The 21178-nt window shown below is 40.3% G+C and overlaps 1 protein-coding gene across 1 annotated transcript in view; it reads left to right on the plus strand.

Moving 5' to 3' along the window:
• HERC3 (HECT and RLD domain containing E3 ubiquitin protein ligase 3) overlaps positions 1–14497 on the plus strand; it is a 62534-nt gene extending 48037 nt beyond the window's left edge. The window contains exons 16-25 of the mRNA XM_075285074.1: positions 237–260; positions 449–538; positions 1362–1532; positions 3223–3366; positions 3904–4070; positions 6007–6073; positions 8599–8681; positions 10330–10513; positions 12294–12396; positions 14185–14497. Of these exons, the coding sequence (XP_075141175.1) occupies positions 237–260; positions 449–538; positions 1362–1532; positions 3223–3366; positions 3904–4070; positions 6007–6073; positions 8599–8681; positions 10330–10513; positions 12294–12396; positions 14185–14393 (1242 nt within the window). The 3' untranslated portion in view covers positions 14394–14497. The remainder of the gene's footprint in view (positions 1–236; positions 261–448; positions 539–1361; positions 1533–3222; positions 3367–3903; positions 4071–6006; positions 6074–8598; positions 8682–10329; positions 10514–12293; positions 12397–14184) is intronic.
• Positions 14498–21178: the final 6681 nt, after the last annotated feature.

Consider the following 21178-nt stretch of genomic DNA (forward strand, 5'->3'; position numbering starts at 1 on the left):
TCAGAACTTTTCTCTCTGCTGAATTCAGTAGTAAATCAGCAGAAACCGAGGCAGACCACATTATAGTCTATGGGGTCTATGGGTTTCTAAGGGTAACCACTATTTAAGGGGATAGGGTTTTCAGGTCCCCAAGCAGTGTGAACTAACATTAGTCTTTTCCTATATGTACCAAAAATCATAGGAACTTAGGTAATAATATTAAAATTTTCAGCTTTTTTTTTTTTTTCTTTTTGTAGAAAGTTCGTCCATCAATTATGCAGGTAATTATTATTTTTTTTTTATTGATATGTTTTTCTGTTGTACTATTTTTTTTTTTTGTGTGTGTGTGTATGAGGTGACTTTAGTGTTGAGTTAAAGTATTCCTCCAATTAAGTAGAGAAAAAAAATCAGAAGTGTTCATGTTAATAGTTTTTATTTAAAATTTCTTTTTCTTTGTTCTGTCTGTCAGGATTCAGTGACACTCTGCTCTTACCCATTTGTGTTTGATGCTCAAGCCAAGACCAAGATGTTACAGACGGATGCTGAGCTACAGATGCAGGTATATAATGAGACTAGCTTCTGCCCGCGACTTTTTGTATTGTTGGAGTCGATGATCCGCCTATATTCTGCAGATTGCTGCCTTAGATGGTTCAGAAAGTTATGGCTTTCAGTATAATTATAAATATAAAAATAATCTCCTAAAAACCTCAACATTCATAATTTTTTACTGACCGTTTTAGTTAAGGATATATTTCTGGGAGAAGTTGTACTCTTCTGCATTACATGGCACTCTTTGATCTTTTATTCCATTTTTGTAGGTGAGGTGACCAAAGTATAGCAGTATAGGTTATTACAAATGCAGTGATACCAATTTTTTTTTTTTTTAACCTAATCATTTTTAAATGAAAGTAATCTTAGTTGTCAGGAACCCCTCAGGACTCATTCACATCTGCCGTCTCCATTTTGCAGGTTTCCGTTTCCTGCCCGAAACTGGGCAGGAGATGGAAACCTGCAGGCATTTTTCAAACCCATTCATTTGAGTGGGTGTGGAAAGTGTCCAGCCATGAGCGCCGGTGAACGTTTTGTGCTCTCCGTGGCTTAACCATTTTTTTTTTTTAACCGGACACAAAGTCGAACATGCAGGACTTTGTGTCCGGTTAAAAAAAAAAAGTTCTAATAGAACCTCCAGCACGTTTTGTGGACATAGCTTTACAAGGACAAAACTTTGCGACCCGTAGTAATCAGCCAGATGCAATATATTTAAAGGCATTTTGTAAAAAACAAAAAACCCCCCCAAAACAGTTTTGTCTATTTTTCCCTTGCATTAGGTTTTCATAAATGTATTTCAGTATATCCATGTGAGTCTTCTTTTTTGCTTATAGGTGGCAATAAATGGTGCTAACCTGCAAAACGTCTTCATGCTACTGTCACTGGAGCCAATGCTTGCCAAAAATCCTTATTTGGTCCTCCATGTGAGGAGAACAAGCCTGGTGTCTGATGCTCTGAGAGAGCTCAGTATTCATTCTGATATAGACTTGAAAAAGCCTCTTAAGGTATGGAAACCTGCAAGTGAGCAATATTGCATTTCTCTGTGGTGCAGGTTTGACGCAGATTATCTCATTCTATCTCTTAGAAACATTTACACACTTTAAATTTATATGATGAGCTAGTGACCACATATCATAGTGATAAGCAACAATCCTTTTAAGGCCGAAGTTTCCAGTCGGAGAAAATAGAAAATTGCATGTAGAAAATTGGCAAACGAAAAAGTCCTGCAAGTCCAACTTTTTCGTCCCGGGCTTCCAGTTAAAAACAGACACTTGACGGACCCCATTGTAGTCACTGGGGTTATTTGGGCTCTATTCATATCCCCTATTTTAGCAGTCAATTTTTCCGTTGTGAAATCTGCTACTAATTTTGGGGTGGAATCAGTGTGAATGGGAACTAAAAGGGGAATTCTAACCAATATGCATATTTTGATATGATATGCAGTAGATGTGTCTGCAGTCGTCACATCATGGAGTCTATAAGCTTTCACCTCTGCTGTTTTTTTGAAACTATAGAGCTCTCAAATCCGATTTCTAGCACTGAAAGAGTAATATATATACACACAATTAGTAATATATACACACAATTAGTAATATATACACACAATTAGTAATATACACACAATTAGTAATGAGAAAAACAAAGTATGCCCTTTTTGAAATCTATGATTTTATCAATCTGAATATAATAAAGAAACACATATTCTTTAGAAGGACTTAGAATTAGGTGACTACAACCCCAGGTGACAATACCCAACAAGTTTCACTATTTAACAAAAATGAAATGGAAAAGTCATGTGTGAAAAACGAAGCAATACTCAATAGCTTATACTTGGACATTTAAGAGACTTGTAGAGACTTAAATGTAGCACTCAGGTTTTTTGCAGTTCCTCTGAGCATTGTAGTTTTATCATGGCGTTATTTAGTTGGGACCTCCATGATAACTTCTTACAGCTGTGACTTTTCTCTGTAACTTATCTTTGTAACACTGACACCTTTGGGTCCTTACTTTTACAGACACCTGAAATATTCCTCACCTTCACAAAGTCTCCATCATACTGTTACACCAATTATAAAATATATGATATAAAAATCTCCTGTAAATGAATAATATGTATCTTTGTATTTTATATCTATGTATCATATGTATCCTTTAAATTAACAATGTCTCTTTGCCCTTCCCCTTAATTATACCTCCTGTATGACCCCTTAAAGGGATTGTTCGGGATCAGAGATATTAATGCATTAGGCAGGGGAGGTTTATGAATAAAAATGCACTGACACTTACCTGCATCCTCCCTTCTGTTCCTGCACTCAACAAGTTGTTGTCTTCACTGCTCTATTAGTATATGGAGCAGCCAATCACCACTCTCAAAAGTACAGAAGTACTTTTGAGAGTGGCCGACTGTAGATCACAAGCCACTACAGGTTACACTTCAAGTTATAGAATAGCAGGGTGAGTAGGTAACGGCTTCCTACTCTACCATGCATTTCAACTGCACCAGTGTCCTGCAGACGCCGATACAGTTGAAATTTTTGTTTGTGTTTTCGGCATCCTCCTTCCCCTTCCTTCCCATTAGCGGCGTCTCTGTTTCCGGTGCATAATTTGCTGCAGTTGTTCTGATTCATAGACCTGACTTTTATTTATTTATTTATTTTCTAAATGACATAGCATTGTTTCATCCATTTATTACAGGTGATATTTGATGGTGAAGAGGCTGTGGATGATGGTGGAGTCACTAAAGAATTCTTTCTTTTGCTTCTGAAAGAACTTCTGAACCCCATCTATGGAATGTTCACTGTCTATTCTGATTCAAACCTGATTTGGTTTTCAGATATAGTAAGTTCCAAAGCACTAAATGAAAGCTTTTTAAACCTTTGGAGTCGTGTTGTTCACAAAACAAAAAGTTAAGAATCTTCTAACCAAAAATTTCCCAAACTAAAGTCTAAAGTGTTTTTTTTGTTGTTTTTTTTTTACGCCATCCATTCAAAAAATAAGGCCCTTGGAAGGTTATACAGTCATAGAGATAAGTGTTGGCACAGGTGTATAAATATGTGTAATTGCAATAATTTTCTGGGAGAAAAATTTCAGGGATGCCAACACCAGGCCATGACTGGATGTAGGAAATGACTGATTCTCCAAGGTGACGCTAACCATTTTAGTTTATTTAAAAATAAAAATGCCAAATTGTTCATGAGTACAGCGGCTATCAAATGTGCGACATTTAGTACTTTGCACTTAGTGATGGCTCCTTTTTAACCATCATATGTTTAGGGCTAGAAATAGATGCTAATAACTCTGATTTAAACAAGGAATATATTTTATGTTAGAAACTATTTATCTCTGGGTATTGACTCAGATTTTTGTGTTATTTAGTGTTTTGTAGAGCACAACTGGTTCCATCTCATTGGCATAATGTGTGGTTTAGCCATCTATAACTTCACAGTGGTTGACCTCCACTTTCCTTTGGTGCTATATAAAAAGCTGCTGAATGTGCCAGCCACTTTGGAAGATCTCAAGGAGCTGTCCCCTACAGAAGGAAGGTGTGTGCATCAAATCTTTAAACATCTGCTGTATGATAGAAATGTCCTCTATTAGACCTTGAAATAAGAACATGTGGATTCAAGTGCTGGCATTCTTGCTTTAGCGGACTGGAGTACAAGAGCTCAAAAATATAGTCATACAAATGTAGAGAATGGTGAACAATGTTTTGCATTACACTGTGGTTTTTAAGGGGACCTCTCACCACCTCCAACAAGACCAGTTCTTTGTATAATTTAATAGGAGCTGCTCCACTGATTCTGGCACAGTTGGAATTCTCTCTCTAGCCCTGAGTGTTTCCAATCAATCAATGCTGTTAGTTTTGGTGCCTGATATGGTTGGGAAGGTGGTGTCAGGCAGGTGTGGGTAAGGGGTGTGATTCTGAGCTCCAACACTGACTGCTTCTGATTGGAGATCTCCCCAGTCCCATATTTACAACATCATGTGAGTATGGGATAAGTAGATCTGCAATTATCTACAGCACACAGCATGATAAATCACTATGATACCATGAGTTAATTTCCCACAAGCCAGAATATGTATCCATCACATGGAAAATATTTCCCGGCCTGGACATGGCCATGGCCTCGAAGGTTTATTAGTAAGTATACACATTTAGGTATTGCTGATGCAGTTTTTGAAGCCAAAAGCAGATGTGATCATGAAGGGTGAGAAGCTATAAATGAAAAAAAAAAAAAATTCAAATCCACTTCTGGTTTTCGCTTAAAACTACATCAACTTATTCTCATAGATTAACTTCAACTACTAGACTTTTAATTTATACAATAACTTGTATTTTTCTTATGTCAACCAGGTTCTTGTGTGAAAATTTCATAAAATCATTCAAAGAATAATTATAAAAAATGCATCAAAAATCCTGAATGTGTGTTCTTACCTATGATATGTAGTTTTGCACCTGGGAATCATGTGATTTCTACTTTTCAAGCATATTCAGCTGTCAGCATCCTGTTACAGACAACGTTACAGTGATAAATGTTCCAGGAGCATTGGTAAGTATGAGATAAAGCAAAACATTCACTATAACACTTCAGTTTGTGCAATCTACAAGTTTAAAGGAAGTCTCTCACCTTCCCCAAGCATAATCACCTCCTTTCACAGAGCACATTACAGGGATAAATAACATACCTTTGTTATATATGTCAGGTCTCTAGATTTTGAGAAAAACAGATTTGGAGTCTTTAGTTTTTTGCGAGTAAGGCATTTGGTGCGCAGGGTGGTCCCTAGAGCACTGCTTTTGCCACTCTCACCCCTACCATCACCTGCCTGCACCACCCTGTGCACTGAGAGTTGATCTTCTCACTGCTATGTCATCACCCATCCATCTTGAGCAGCAAGAGAGGCTGAAGGCCCATCCCTAGTGCATCATATTTGCATAACGTTCAAAGTTTTTCTCAAAATCTGCAAAATTGACAGACATAACAAAGATGTATTGTTTATCTCTGTAGTGTGCTCTGTAATGTGGTAGTTGAACAGATTTGAAGAAGGTAATAGTTTCCCTTTAAACTTGTAGGTTAAGCTAACTGAAGCATTATACTCAATACACTGCTTTATCTCATACTTACCAGCTCTTCTCCAAGGTCCAGGAGGATCTAAAAAAATTGGGGAGACCTCCTGGAAGAGGGGGCAGATCTCCTAAGCCAGGTGGAATGCTCCTGCATTAGCCGGGCTAGTAGTCATTTTATATGTGACTTAGGCACTTTGATGGTCTCATCTGAAAAATGGGCCTGACCAGCAAATTTTATGGTCATGTCACAAAAAAAGTTGTGTGGCCGCCTCTATAGGGAGCATGGCCTCATATTGCCTTGCCAGTCACCAGCTTGCTGAGAGCCGAGCAGGTGAATCCCTTAGGGTAACAATAATCAAAAACAATTTCTTTGTATAAAGTTTGCAACACTTTTTTTTTAAATTTACTTCTAGGAGTCTTCAAGAGCTTTTAGATTATCCTGGAGAAGATGTTGAGGATACATTCTGCCTTAATTTCACAGTATGTAGAACCAGGTTGTAGTGCGCTTGCAGTGCTGTCATTTTTATTTGAGATTAGACACTGTCATTCATCGTTGTATTACTTTTACAACTGCTTACTAGAGATGAGCGAACAGTGTTCTATCTAACACATGTTCGATCGGATATCAGGCTGTTCGATGTGTTCGATTCGAATCGAACATCACGTGGCAAACTCCAAAAAAAAATTGATTCCCCTCCCACCTTCCCTGGCGCTTTTTTTGCACCAATAACAGCGCAGGGGAGGTTGGACAGGAACTACGACACCGGAGGCATCGAAAAAAATCGGAAAATGTCATTGGCTGCCGAAATCAGGTGACCTCCATTTTAGACGAATAGTGGATTTCAAATCCGGGTCATATGAGAATGTGAACTTTGTGACTAAGAGACAGGGATAGCTGTACAGGCAGGGATAGCTAGGGATAACCTTTATTTAGGTAGGAATGTTATTAAAAATAACTTTTTGGGGCTCTATCGGGTGTGTAATTGTGATTTTTGTGACATAAACTTTTTCCAATAGGAATGCATTGGACAGCGCTGATTGGCCAGAGTACGGAACTCGACCAATCAGCGCTGGCTCTGCTGGAGGAGGCGGAGTCTAAGATCGCTCCACACCAGTCTCCATTCAGGTCCAACCTTAGACTCCGCCTCCTCCGGCAAAGCCAGCGCTGATTGGTCGAATTCCGTACTCTGGCCAATCAGCGCTGGCCAATGCATTCCTATATTCACACTCGGCTCTGCTACATCACACACTCGGCTCTGCTATATCACACACTCGGCTCTGCTATATCAGATGGGCTGACATTGAACCTTGAACATTTTAGTGTTCGCTCATCTCTACTGCTTACCAAATTAGGGGGCTTTCACACTCGTTCTCTGGTTAGTGCATTCTGCCGGGTTTCTGTCTTCAGCATCGGTGAAACTGGACAGGAGACGGAAACCTGGCACTCAGCTTTAAAACCAATTCACTTGACTGGGTTTGTAAAGGTGTCTGCCTGCTGCCTGTTCACAGGGAATCTGTTTTTTTTATTTTTTTTTATTTTTTTAGCTGGACAGTCTTGCATGTCCATCTTTGTGTCCAGCTAAAAAAAACGGTCTTCCTGCGGACAGGTAGCAGGCGGACACAGACGGTCACCTTTACAAACCCATTCAAGTGAATTGGTTTTAAAGCTGACCGCTGGGTTTCCGTCTCCTGTCCAGTTTTGCCGGTGCTGAAAACGAAAACCGGTGGAATGCACAAACTGGAGAATGAGCACAAGTCTGAAAGCCCCCTTAACCAGTTTAAATTTTTAAATTGTAACTATAAATTACTGTTTTCTTTCCTTTAAGAAAAAATATACCTTTGTACTGTGTTAGCCAGTGGATATGAAATGTAAAGATTGAGAGTCCTCAGTAGCTGATACCTTTTAATGGCTAACAAACATTGATGACAGACTGCAAGCTTTCGGGACTGCTAGGTCCCTTCATCAGGCATGGTATAACACAATATTTGAAGGTAAGCACAATTATACAGGAATAGAGTGTTTGGTGCACAATTGATGGAAAGCAGTACATGCAAATAAATAGATAAGTTAAAAAAAAAATATATCAGTTCACAGGATGGCGAAAAAAAGATGACCTTTGACACACTCCAAGGGGGGTTAAGTCTGTCACATGGTTTTATGTCCTATTACAACAACTAGACACCACTTCACTGATCAAAGGGACCGTAAAAACTCAGAGAGCCCTCCTGTGAAATCATATATATATATATATATATATATATATATATATATATATATATATATATTTTGGAACTTATCTGTTTATTTGCTTGTACTGCTTTCCATCAACTGTGCACCAAATACTCTATTCCTGTATAAATGTGCTTGCATTTAGAAAATGTGTTATACCATGCCTGATGAAGGGACCTGGCAGTCCCAAAAGCTTGCAATCTGTCATTTTTTGTTAGCCATTAATAAAAGTATCAACTACTGTGGACTCTCGATCTTGACATTTGTTTTTTTTCAGTAAATTTTGACAGAGGTATTCCCATAATAAGAATCCCATCTAAACTGTTAGTTTATATGAAAAGAAGACTTTTCCTAATCTATTGCTTTTCCCATGTGGCAGGTTTTTTGGGTAGCTTTCTCATTAATTCCATAATGTCAATTATTAGAAACAATGCCGTAAAGCGATTTTTCATTGTAGTATAGTGTAGTGGAATTGTAGTGAAGCCTCAGCCTCAGTACTTGACCACACTTGATGTTCAATGGACACCTTTTCCAACCATATTCCAAAACAAATTAGACTTTTCCAGCAGTGGTTATAGGTGGGGATGAGGAATGAACCAACTGCATATTCTGCTAATAGTTTGGAATAAAATATAAATAAATCTGGTTGCGGTGTTTTGGGCCAACACACCCCTGGCCACATATTGTATTTCCTGTATGTGCTATGAATTTTAAGTATTAATATTACTGTTGTCTATTATGTTCTTGGAAGTCAAATGTGAGTCTTTGTTTACAGATCTGTAGGGAAAGTTATGGACTGACTGAAATGAAACCCTTGCTGCCTGGAGGAGACCGTATAACTGTGAATAAAGATAACAGGTATGTCATCTGTCCTGTCAGTGACGTTGTCATACTTTAGATGCAGTGGCCTCAAAAAAGCCCAACTATCAATCATAACCCATTTAAAATTCTGCAGATCACTTTCAGATGTGTGCGGAAATTTACTTGATTTAGCCCTTACAGTCCCATTTCATCTATTAAAATGGAATAGAAATAGCTGAAAAATATTGGACTTGTTCTAAAATGGTCACCCACAGAAACTCTATGGATCCAGCACTTATATAGACTTCGCACATTGGAATAATTTAGTAAAGTTTCAGATCAATTGTCATAAGGAAAACCCCAAATTTCACTTGAGATTTTTTTTCCCTCTAGAAGTCCTAGCACTTTCCCATCCAGAATTTACCCACTGTACATTTCATATGGTTATGTCTATACAATTCCCTTTGCTGTAAGGCTGGCCTTACATGACAGTAGTGGTTTTTGCAGTCCGCAATTTGCTGATCAGCAACACTAATTTCACAGACGTCTTCCACAGACGTATATGTCCATCCGCAAAGTGCAGATGTCAAAGACATTCTGTGCCGTGATGTCCATGACTTTGCAGACCTGCGGTATTCAGTGCGGACCCCGGTCACGGCACGGCACACCACGGATAAAATATCCGGGGGTGTAAGAGGCCGTATTGAATACAATGTGTTCACAAATGGTCTGCAGTTGGGAACCCACAATTGCGGACCATTTGCAGATTTAACTTACGTTCGTGTAAGGCCAGCCTTAGGTTCTGAACATGAAGATTATGGAGATCAAAATACCTAATGAAAGTAATTTGTGGTAAAAGTAAAGCAAGATGGAATACTTTACAGATCCTTCTCTGTAAGAGAGGCCTCACTCCAATGGCTCTGGGTAAGGGATTTTCAGAATATAAATTATTTTATGTACTTAAAGAGGTTTTTCGGGCAAATTTTTTTTTTTTTTTTTTTTTTTTAAAGGGCTTTTAGCGCTATTAATAGGTTAATAAGTGCATCCAAATACCTTTAGCAGTGTTTTGAATGATTTCTGGGTTTCTCTGGGAGCATCTGGCATCCTCTGCGTTTGTTTACTTGGTGTAGCTTCTTGCTGTCTTAGCTCAATTAATGCATCATGGTAGCTGTAGGCTGAATCATACTACTTCCCTCTCATCCCCCTCTTCCTCTCTCACTCCCTCATACTCCGTCCCTGTCCCACTAGCTATTCCACCCACCACTAGTCCTTCCCAACTAACTATCTCAGCCCAACCCTTTACACCATCACTCTTACCTGTCTTCTTGTCCAGACTTCCCTTCTGTAGGGACGGCTTCTGCTCTTCTTTGACTTTGCTGGCCACGTGCACAGTCCAGAGGTGCCTCTGATGCCTGCGCAGTAAAGATGGAGTGCCAGCTCTGCTGCGCGTGCTCCGGAAGAGTCAGAAGAGGAGGAGCTGTCCCCTCAGATGGAAGTCTGGACAGGAAGTCAGCTAAGTATAATGGGGTGTGGGATAGTCAGACAATGTGCCTGGGGTGGTCACATATACTTTTTTTTTTTTGCTAAAGTATGTAATTTAGAAAGTAGGAGGGAGCAGGGTGTTTTAGATTAGTGTCGAAAATTCATTTTATTCCGGACAACCCCTTTAATGCATATTTTTGTTTATATAACATTGACTTTGTAGGAAAGAATTTGTCGATGCTTACGTAGACTACATCTTTAACCAGTCGGTCCAGGAATGGTATGAAGCATTCTCCACAGGATTTTTAAAAGTTTGTGGTGGGAAAGTGTTAGAGCTCTTCCAGCCGTCTGAACTCAGAGCTATGGTCGTTGGTAGTTGTAACTATAACTGGCAGGAACTGGAAGAGGTGAGAACTGTGACAAAATAATAATTTAGTTATGTCATATACCCAGGGCATAAAATACTCAAGTAAAGTATTTGTATGTAGTTCGTCACATTATTGCTTATTCCGTGGTTATTTCATAGTTATCTCCAACCTGGAAGAACCATAGCTCTGGTTAGAGAATATTTCCCACTGGAACCAAGTATCAGCCATATTGGAATATAAATGTCTGATCCCTCTATCCCACTAACATTTTCTGAGGGTGTTGCGGTGGTCTTCATGCAGAAGACGTCTTTTTTTGCAGGGCCAGATGTAGTTTTTAGTTATACCATTTTGGGGAATGACTATTGCTTTAATCACTTTTTGTTCAAATTTTTATCAGAAGTGAAATAGCAAATAAAAAAAATTATTTTCCCATTAAAGTTTGTAGACTGGGCATTTTCAGACACCTAATGTGTATTTGTTTCACATTAATTTTTAACTTTTAGATTTATTCTAGGGAAAGGGGGGTGATTTGACCTTTTAATTCTTTTTTTTTTTTTTTTTTTTTTTCTTGCGTTTATCACAGCCCCTAGGGGGTCTTGAATCCAAGGGGGTCTGATCACTAATTGCAATGCATTACAATGTTAATGCATTTCAAAATATCGGCATTTCTATGACAGGCTCATAAAGCAGCCTGTCATGCAAATGCATGCCAGACAAACCTGCTAGCGTTCAATAGGCAATCGGACACTGGTCCCTGATCTAGCTCTGGATGTTGGCGATTCCCGGCAAAATACTGGCGCTGTTGACAAAATGGCATCTTGGTCACCTTTGATCGAGGCACCGAGGCCTTAAAGGAGTTGTCCAAGCAGAAATGTCCGTCAACTGAATGGGTCTCTTCTGGAGTTCTGCTGATTGGCCTCAAGAAGAGACTTGTGACATTGCATGCCATTCGCTGATTGGCCTCAGTGGTCATGTGACCGCTGAGACTAATCAGTGGAATTCAGGCCAAAACCTAATTTTTACTTTAAGGGGGAGTTCACACGGAGTAACGTGCCGCGTGATGTGGCACGTATACGGCATGTGAGACTTTGCGGGTCGTATACGCTCCCATTGATTTCAATAGGAGCCTGGATCGTATACGCGGTGTTATTTTGCGGCTGCGTAATAGAGATCAATAGAGATCTATGTAGACCGCTAGCTTCCTTTTTTCCGTGAGCGGTATGTTCCAGCTCATGGAAAAAAGAAGCGAGCTGCCCTTTCTTCAGGCGGACACTGCGGCTGATTCAGCCCCGGAGTCCGCCTCGCAACAGCACCCTCCGACCTAGGCCCATTCATTTGGGCCTACTCTGGAGCGGGTAGCCGCGACTCTCGGAAGTCGTGACAGTCGTGACAGGTGCATTTTGGTCCTATTCTGACGTGGCTTCCCACGTCACAGTCAGGAGCAAAATACGCCATTCCGTGCCCCGTGTGAACTATCCCTAAATCTTCAGGTTTGAAGTTTATTTACAGTACTTCAGTTGTTTGGTAGTAAAATGAATCCTTCAAAAGACAAATTGCCTAGTAGTTGTGCACACAGTAAATGGGCAGCTTAAGTGCAGTTATAACATGATATTGATTGGATGTAACACAGCAAAAGTTTTATCCAAAATCCTGTACATCTAGGACTGTCAAATACTGAATTCATTTATATTATAGGCATATTTTCTAGAGAAGATGATAAAGACAATGAGTCCGAGCAGATTTGTCTGTTTATGCTAATTTCTCATGAAGTTGGAATAAGAATACCTGACTAACATGACCTTACTTGTATCTTTCCTAGAGTGCTGTTTACAAAGGCGAATACTCTGCTGTGCACCCTACTGTAAGGATGTTTTGGGAAACGTTCCATGAATTCCCATTGGATAAGAAGAAGAGGTTCTTATGTAAGTTCCCATTGTGTATTTTGCGTTTTGAAGGATCTTCTTGTAATAGAGAGGACCAAAAAAACACTGCTGTCTCCATGCTGCAGTCCCCAACACACAGGCCATGGCACATGAAAGACGAAGAACCTTTCATGATGTTATGAGCATGTGACCAGTGTGGGACTTTAGTCAGCATGAGCTGCTATGTAAAAAGTACTCACTATACTAGTATAATAAACTACACTGTGATGTATAGATATACTGTGTGAAGCAGGTTGTGTATATATGTATAGAAGGTTGAGTACAGTTTATGCAGCAGAAGCTGTTTGTTCTTGAAGAGCTGTGTAGGTGTATATACTTTGTGTGTGGCCGATATACATGGTTTATGTATTTAGTTTGTGCAGCAAAGTTGTGTGTTGCAGATCTGTTTGTGTGCATATGTACAATAGACTCTCTGTGAGTGTAGATGAATTGTGTTTGCAGCAGTACTGTGTTTAGCAGAATTGAGTGGTGCATTTTTATTAAGACTGGCGTTACTCATGCCAGTCTTCATAGCCCCAGAGCCAGCAGTGGTTGCACTTCATTTATGACAAGACTTACGGTTCCTCTTTAAATGACATGCAAAATCTGGTCTGTGCAGTTTGAGACTCATAGGTGGCGCACATTTCCCACATAATTTCTGCCAGATTTTTGTTGTAAATGAAGATAAATCTGGTCGAACTAGTGGCCTCTCTTCACAGCACTTTTCACGGAAGGGGCAAAGACACAATTTTTTTTGCACAAACCGCAGATTTGCTCCAAAAAATTGTGGCTTTCTTTTGCTATGGCATAATAAATATGTGTAGATGTACTGTATGTGTAGCAGAGCAGTTTGTATCCACTCTATTTTTCCAGAGATACACCATTCAATATTTTGCATAGGCACACACTCCGAAATTTGGTAAGCGGGTTATCCCGGGTAAAACAGCTTTTGGAGTGTTTGTGTCCAGCTTGTATCAGAGACTATGTGTTGCGCACTGAAATTACTTATTTCTTAAAGGCATTCTATCATTAGGATCCCTGTTTTGAACTACGACCATGTCGGAATAGCCTTAAAGGGATCCTATCACTCAGACACAATTTTTTCTAGGTACCACCTCGGAATAGCCTTAAGAAAGGCTATTCTTCTACCTTTTGTCGTCTTCTCTGCGCCGCAGTTCGCCTACAATCCCAGTTTTTCTCAGTATGCAAATTAGCTCTCTCACAGCACTGGGGGCAGGCCCCAGCGCTCAAACAGCACTGGGGGTATCCCCAATACTGTCGGAGAACTCTCTCCAGCACCGCCTCCATCTTTGGTCAGCAGTGTCTTCTTCAGCCTCTTCTTCCCGCGGTGGCTTGTAACTTCTTGGCCTCAGGCCTTGAGCAGAGCAGACTGCGCATGCCCACAGGCCACGACAAAATGGCCACTTACAATACTGTGCAAGTGGCCATTTTCTAATGTCGAATTGGCTTGGTATTTAGGAGGTCAAAAGGTAGCGTAATGCCGGGAACTGGTTAGATATATTATATTATAATACACACACTGTGTTTCTATTTTATTTTTATACTCCATTGAGGCACATTTGTAAAATCTTATTTTTGGCAAAACTCCAATAAAATGTAGGTAAAACATAAATATAGCTTAAATTCCCTTGCAGGTCACTTTAACTATAAAGGAAACAATCAGAATTCCTGACCAAAATGAAAAATTGCCAATATTACTGTCGTTGTTATGGTTCTTATACGTCTGTCTTTGCCTTTTCTATATCTAATGCACTGCTGTCATTTCAGTGTTTCTCACCGGCAGTGACCGCATTCCTATCTACGGCATGTCCAGCTTGCACATAATCATCCAATCTATATCCAGTGGGGAGGATCACCTGCCTGTGGCTCACACTTGCTACAACCTTTTGGACTTGCCCAAATACAGCAGCAAAGAAATCCTCAGGAATAAACTCACCCAAGCCATAGACCATTACGAGGGCTTCAGCTTAGTATGAGACATAACGCTGAGATTCCATGTTCCCCTCTGTCTATTTGCACTTTATCTCATGGGCTTATTTAATATTAATGTAAAATACACTCAATATTGTATACATAAAAATACTTCAGTTTCTATTTTTGTAAAGCAACCAAATTGAAGAAATTGTTCTAAAGAAATCCTGTGGGTGTCTTAACATATTGCTTTTGATATGTGTTACGATATCTACTGGTCTATTTGTAGTTTTTATTCTTTGCATTTGACTTACTTTGATCTTCTTTTATGTTCTGTCTTATTGTAGTAATACTTGTGACATCAAGAAAGGGAATTTCTCAGTTGACGGAGTTATTCCATAGCTCTGTAATTCCCATCATGCCATGTTTAAGGCCTCGGGTATATGATGTGTTTTAAGTTGATCTTATGCATGCCCGGTTCTGTTCAAGAATCCTTGGGCTCCTCTATACGTGTAATTTCCATAAAGGTTCCTTAATTCCAGAAGAAGTGAGACATCCACACATTACAATGATTCTATTCTAATGGAGCCAAGTCATAATTTTGTTTATATTGTGTAATTACATTTTTGTACAAAACCAAAATTACAGTATGCAAAGTGAAAAGAGAAGACGGCCATTGCTATCTTGCTACCCCTATTGGCTGGGCCATTGCCAAGTCTCTTATTAATCAGGGCCCAACTCACATCAGTCAGCATTTTTCACCATATTCATCTTGTAGAGACTCTATTCTTTGCATATCTGAAAAAATACATATCTGCACTAATGCTTTTCATCCTAATTTTTCCAATTTGGTAGAAATTATTCGGTTAGATGATAAGCTGAATGAAAACAAAAACTTTGTTTTGTATAGTTCTTCTAAATAATTAAAATAATATTTTTAATGTTGGCATGTTTCATTTTTACAATAATCAGTTGTCTGCCAGGCAGATAGCAGCCTGTGCATATTCCGGAAATCAGTACGTACACATATGGAATTGTTAATCTCTGGCAGTCCCATATCCAGTGTATTATCCTGCTATATAGACTAAGTATAAACAAAGAAGTGGGTGCCCGCAAAAAATACTAAAATATAACTTTTATTGATAATTCAGTTAAAACAAATGGGCGACAAACTCCATGTGTCATAGAGTGAAAGGATACAAGTCACTACAATGTCAATGAATGTAGATCCATAAAAGGTAAGTAGTCATTCCTATGCTGTGGATTCCTGCAAAATACATCAGAGTCCAATGCTCAGGCTCATTCAGAACATGCATGCCCTAAAAGCAAAAGGTCTCTATTACTGCTACCTACTAATATTAAAAGTGTTCACTCTCAAAGAGAGCGCCACCCTCTGTCTGTGATCCTAACAGGTTAAATGTTAACACATTGTAGTCTAGAGTAGACTAGCTCCTATAGCATTACATTGTTATATGGACCATCATCCCTCCATTACTGAGAGGGAGAGGCTCATACGTGTAGAGCCTACCCCAATAGATACTTCATATGGTGGCCCACTATATAACTACTCTACTCCACTCAGTTGTCTATTCGGTCAATGACAAAAGAGGGTTGTCTGCCACACTCTCATGTTGAAAAGACTGTGCAATAGGGCTAATTGTCAGCCACTAAATCCGCTCTCCCTGAGGTTAACAGTGTGGTCTCTATAAGGTCTCAACGCGTTTCCCTAGTTGATAATTCATCAGGAGACCGATGGAGTGTGATAAAGTAGTGTTGTTGCAGTTAAGAGGCCATCTCTGTCTCTTTTTCCTCTCAGGGGCTCCCTGGCCCAGAGTTTGTGTGTGCCCATTCTACCAGAGCGGTATCTGCCTTGTCAGCAGAAAGGCGTTCTGTTTCGTTGGAGCAGATCTCTGCTGCTGCTACTTGGGTCAAGGGGTTTCTTGCTATATTCCCATGTGTTGTGCTGCTGTTGGACATAAGGGGAATGGTTGATCATGTAGATGATCTGTTTTCCTTAGTCTGAACAGCAGCACAAACTACCCTTCCGATTATTTTTGTTTGTTTTGTACTTTATAATTAACAAGGGGGAGGGGGGAGGTTAGGCTTTTCTGACCTCTTATAGGGGGTAAGTTGATTGATTAAAAGTTCCACCTGTCCTGATCATCACACAAGGGCACGAATACCCCATGTGTTGTGCTTCTGTTCGGACTAAGGGAAAACAGACTATCTACATAATCAACCAGTTTCAACACTCTAGCAGATGGGCTCTTCAGGACAAGTGGGAATCCAATGCAAAGATCTTACCTAACTTAAAGAGGTTGTCCGGAATAAATAAAAATGTATGCATTAAACTAACCTCCCCCCCCACTCCACCTACTTTTATAAATTACTTCATTTACAAAAAATGAACAATTACCATTATTGCCTATGCGGTCACGTGACTGTCCCAGGCACATTTTCTGAGGAGAGGATCCAGTGACGTTCCGTTTCACCACTTCCGGAAATGGAGCATTACATACAATATCCCTGTACCATCCCCACCCTTTACTACACCCCTCCCCATCATACTTACCTTTATTCCTGCCGGAACTTCCTTCAGCACAGTACAGCTTAAAACTGGGCATACACACTAGCGTTCCCAAGCCGGTTTACTCTATTGCGCATGCGCGGACTGCCTGGCAACTTCACAAATGTGTATACCGGCCTGTGCATGTGTTATAGACAACAGAAGCCGATGTGTTACATGTTGGATGTACTTGCAATCCCTATGAGCATTGCCTAACTTTCTTCACAAGGGAATTGTAAGTACATCTAATATGTAAGACATGCCGGCATTTGTTGTCTATTGCACGTCTTATTTTTATTGGTTTATTTTCATTTGATGGAAAACCATAAACAGGGAGGGGGGGGGCAGTGAGTTAGAACTAGCAGTGTGTATACAAGGGGTGGGGGTGAAAATGATCCTTCCTGCTTGTGAAGAGCTAGATGTCCAGCTAAAGCCCAGGTTTATTAATTTACAACTTCTTGGTCATTCGGCTATAGGGAGGGGGGTTGTGTAAGGGATTTCATCTTGACTTCAAAGGCCTGGAAGGTACCCAGCTCTGCTGGATGGAGATGGGACAGCTCATTTTTCCAAGAGAAGGGGGTATCCTGGCAGGGAGGTGTAGCTAAGCTCAAGCCGTAAGAAACTGTTTTACCTTACCACTATGTATCGTCTTTTGGGGCAGCAAGGAAGCTGAATGTGTCCAATTTCATCAAAAGAGATCCTCCAAGCTCCATAGAACAAAAAAGTGTAATTACTTACGGTAATTGTATTTTCCTGATCCAACGACAGAACCAGAGGGAGAGAGAGAGGATCCATCCACAGGGATAGGAAATCAACTGAGTAAAAACAAGTGTAGCCTCTCACTTCTCAGCAGATTACATAGCTGGAAGAGAAACTCTGATTAAATAAGGAACTCCATCATCCAGAGGCAGGAAATTCCCAAGGTGAGGAATATATAATTAATTTTTTTTCTGCTGCACCCAATGCACCACACAAAACAAGAAAATCACCACCATCAAAATGGAGGGCATGGAGGCTGCTGTTCTTGTGGTATCAGGAAAATGTAATTACCCTTTCCCCCCCTCTTCCACGACAGCACCACATAGAGAATTAAATAGGAAATATCTTAGGGAGATACCACCATTTGTAGACTTTTTTTTTTTCTACCAAAGGATAGGTTAGAAACCACTCCCAAATCCAACCTATAGTGGTGGAAAAAAGTAGAAGGCGAAGACCAGGTAGCTGTTCTACAAATCTGATCAAAGCATTAGCCTTCTCTGCCCAGGACGTGGCCATAGCCTACGTGGAGTGGGCTCTAAGATCCCCTGGCGGAAACAACCCTGAGGAACTGTAAGCCAAACCACTATCCAATTTAATCCATCTGGCCAGGGTACTTTATGAAGAGGCATTACCCCTCTTGGGACTTGCAAAAAGCACTAACAGGGAACTAGTTTTCCTTCACCCCACAGTGGCTGACAGATACTAGATCAAGCTATGTCTAACGTCCAAATAGTGAAACTCTGCCCCCCTGGATTCTTAGGAAAATAAAAAAGAGAGAGACACCGAGCGCACTAAATGTAGTATTTAACCATACAGATTGAGTAAATTCAAAGTGAATAATGCAATGACCAGATGGCCCGGATACAACGGAGAAGCAGTGGACAGCAACAACAGGAACTGAGGGTCCGTAACAGGAGATCCGTGCTCGCTGCACAGTGCTAATTTGTTTTGCTAACCCGAATAAAGAGTTTTCGCTCAAGTTATTGGCTTGCGCTTTACTTTTACGACCAGCGAGCACGGATCTCCTGGTACGGACCCTCAGTCTCGTTGTTGTTGCCTAGGATTCTGCCTAGGATTCTTAGGGTTGGCACAAAATGAAGGGAGTACAATATCCTAGGTATGGTGAAATTTGGATGCTACCTTAGGCACAAATGCAGGATGGGTTAAGGCCTGAAGTTCGCTAATCCCTCTGGCCGAGGTGAACACTACTAATAGGATGGTTTTGAGGGGAAGACACCTCATAGAGCTTTCCGTCAAGGTTTTGAAGGGAGGCTTGGTGAAAGCATTAAGAACTAGATTTAAAGGGCTATTCCCATGTACATAATTTTTAAATTTGTAGATAATTAAAAGTTAAACATTTTTGCAAATATAAGTAATTAAAATTCTGCAAAGTTTTAAAGATTTTCTCTAACTTTCTCAGTGGTGACAGTCTTTTATCTTGATCGGTTGCCAATGGTTACGACCACTAATGCAGAAACTTTCTATGGTCTTGGACTTGTCAGGAACTCAGCTATGATTTTCTTATTGTACCTGGGTTATCAGGCAAAGACACTACAAGTATCAGAAGATATCCTGGCCACAATAAGGACATCATGGCTGATTTTCTGGCCTTAGAAAGTTTCTGAAGGGGAAAAGTTTGCCTCAAGACCCGCAGTACTACCCATAGCTCCTTCAGATTTGAAGATGCCCAAAGCTGACTGTGTGACCAGACACCCTAAAAATTTTGTGCACCTAGGTGAGCTCCCCATTCCCAGGGACTGGCATCTGTGGTAATTATTAGAAGTTCCAGAGTCCTCCATGGAAGACCCTTTATCAAATTTTCTCTTTTCGACCACCAGGCCAGGGAGGACCAAGTCCTGTGGGAGATTACAATCCTTCTGTCCAAATCCCCCTGGTCCCCAACTGACAGGATCTCACTCTGCAAATCCTGGGAGTGACTCTGAGCTCAGGGAGCCACCAGGATACAGGCAGTAAGGGACTTCAGCACTGATATAGCCTTCCTTTTCTGGAAGAAAAGATCTCGGAGCCACAGAATCTAAAAGGATACCCTTAAACACTTGACGTCTGGAAAGGGTCAATCTGGATTTTTTGGAGGCTGACTAACCATCTCAGAATTGAAACAAACTTTATGACCTGGTCAACACACCTCCAACACTTCCTCCCAGATCTGAATACTTTGAGAAAATTGTGTAGGTAGGGAATGAGGACTATATCCCTCTCTCTGATATGAGCCGCCATTTCTGCTACCAGTTTTGTAAAAAAAATGGATAATGGAAATGACATATTACCGCATTCAGGACTACTGCCACCCTCAGAAACTTCTGGCGAGTTAAAGAAATGGGCACATGATAGTAAGCATCCATCAGATCCACTACTGCAATCCAACAATTGGGAACAAAAGACTGATCGCAGACTTGATAGTCCCCATCTTGAATTTTTTTGGAATTGAAAAACGATTCAACCCCCTCAAATTTATAATGGTTCTGAAGGACCCTTCCGGTTTCTTTATCACAAAGAGATGGGAATAATAGCCCTCCCACATTTCCGAAGGGGGAACTAGCACCAACACCTTCCTTACTAACTCCACCACTTTTAATTCTAAGGCTGACTGGCCAAAGACAGAGGACCGAGGTCTTGTGACTTGGAAGTTGGGGGGAGGAACTGAGAGGAGTTCTAACCACAACCTGCTCCCCACTGTCTCTATATCCAGAGGCTTAGGGTGATTCTTTCCCAGGCTGGGAGAAAAAAAAAAAAAACCTTTAATCTTCTTCCCACCTAGTATCTGGTGTAATTGTTTAGGTTTCTTATCCCTATCACATGGGGTTTTGAACATGAAATCTCTGGGTGACAGCACCCAAGCAGGCAGGTTTCACTTCTAAGTACATGAAACTACTGAGAAGGGAGAGGCTCCACCTGTTTTTATTCAGTAGGTTTCCTGTCCCTGGGGACAAATCTCTCTCTGGTGCTGTTGTGGGAGAGGGGAAAAAAGAAATTTAAGTATGAGATTGTTTTCATCTCTTTCTCCTTTTATTTTTAAGACGGTTATCGGTTATTGTCTGTTCTTTTTTATATAGAGTACTGAGACATTTGGATATTAAATTGTTAAATTTAAGGTTAATTTTTGAAATGTGTTTGTGTTTGACTGTTGGAGAGACACGTGTATATGTGAGTGAAGCTTCCACTGACCTAAAAGTCAGTTTGTGGCAATGAGTATTTGGGTGCGTGGACAGAGTTGGGGTGCGATTTATGCTCAATTTGCAGCCCAAGTGTGAGGTGAGTTCAAGATTGTCAGGGGTTAATTCACTCCATTCACATCATGTGCTAGGACGACTCATACATGACTAACTTTTAATCCCATACACTAAAAAACATGAAACGCGTAAGCAATGTCCACCAGGTTCTCCTTGTAAGGCTGGTCGCCTCTTACTCATAGCATAGTGTCCCAACCACAGGATATTTTAATAATTTGTCACATAATAATTAAACCCACACAAATTCTACATACAATAGCAAACTCAAACACAG

This window comes from Leptodactylus fuscus, chromosome 1 (assembly GCF_031893055.1).
Source record: "Leptodactylus fuscus isolate aLepFus1 chromosome 1, aLepFus1.hap2, whole genome shotgun sequence".
Lineage (NCBI taxonomy): Eukaryota > Metazoa > Chordata > Amphibia > Anura > Leptodactylidae > Leptodactylus > Leptodactylus fuscus.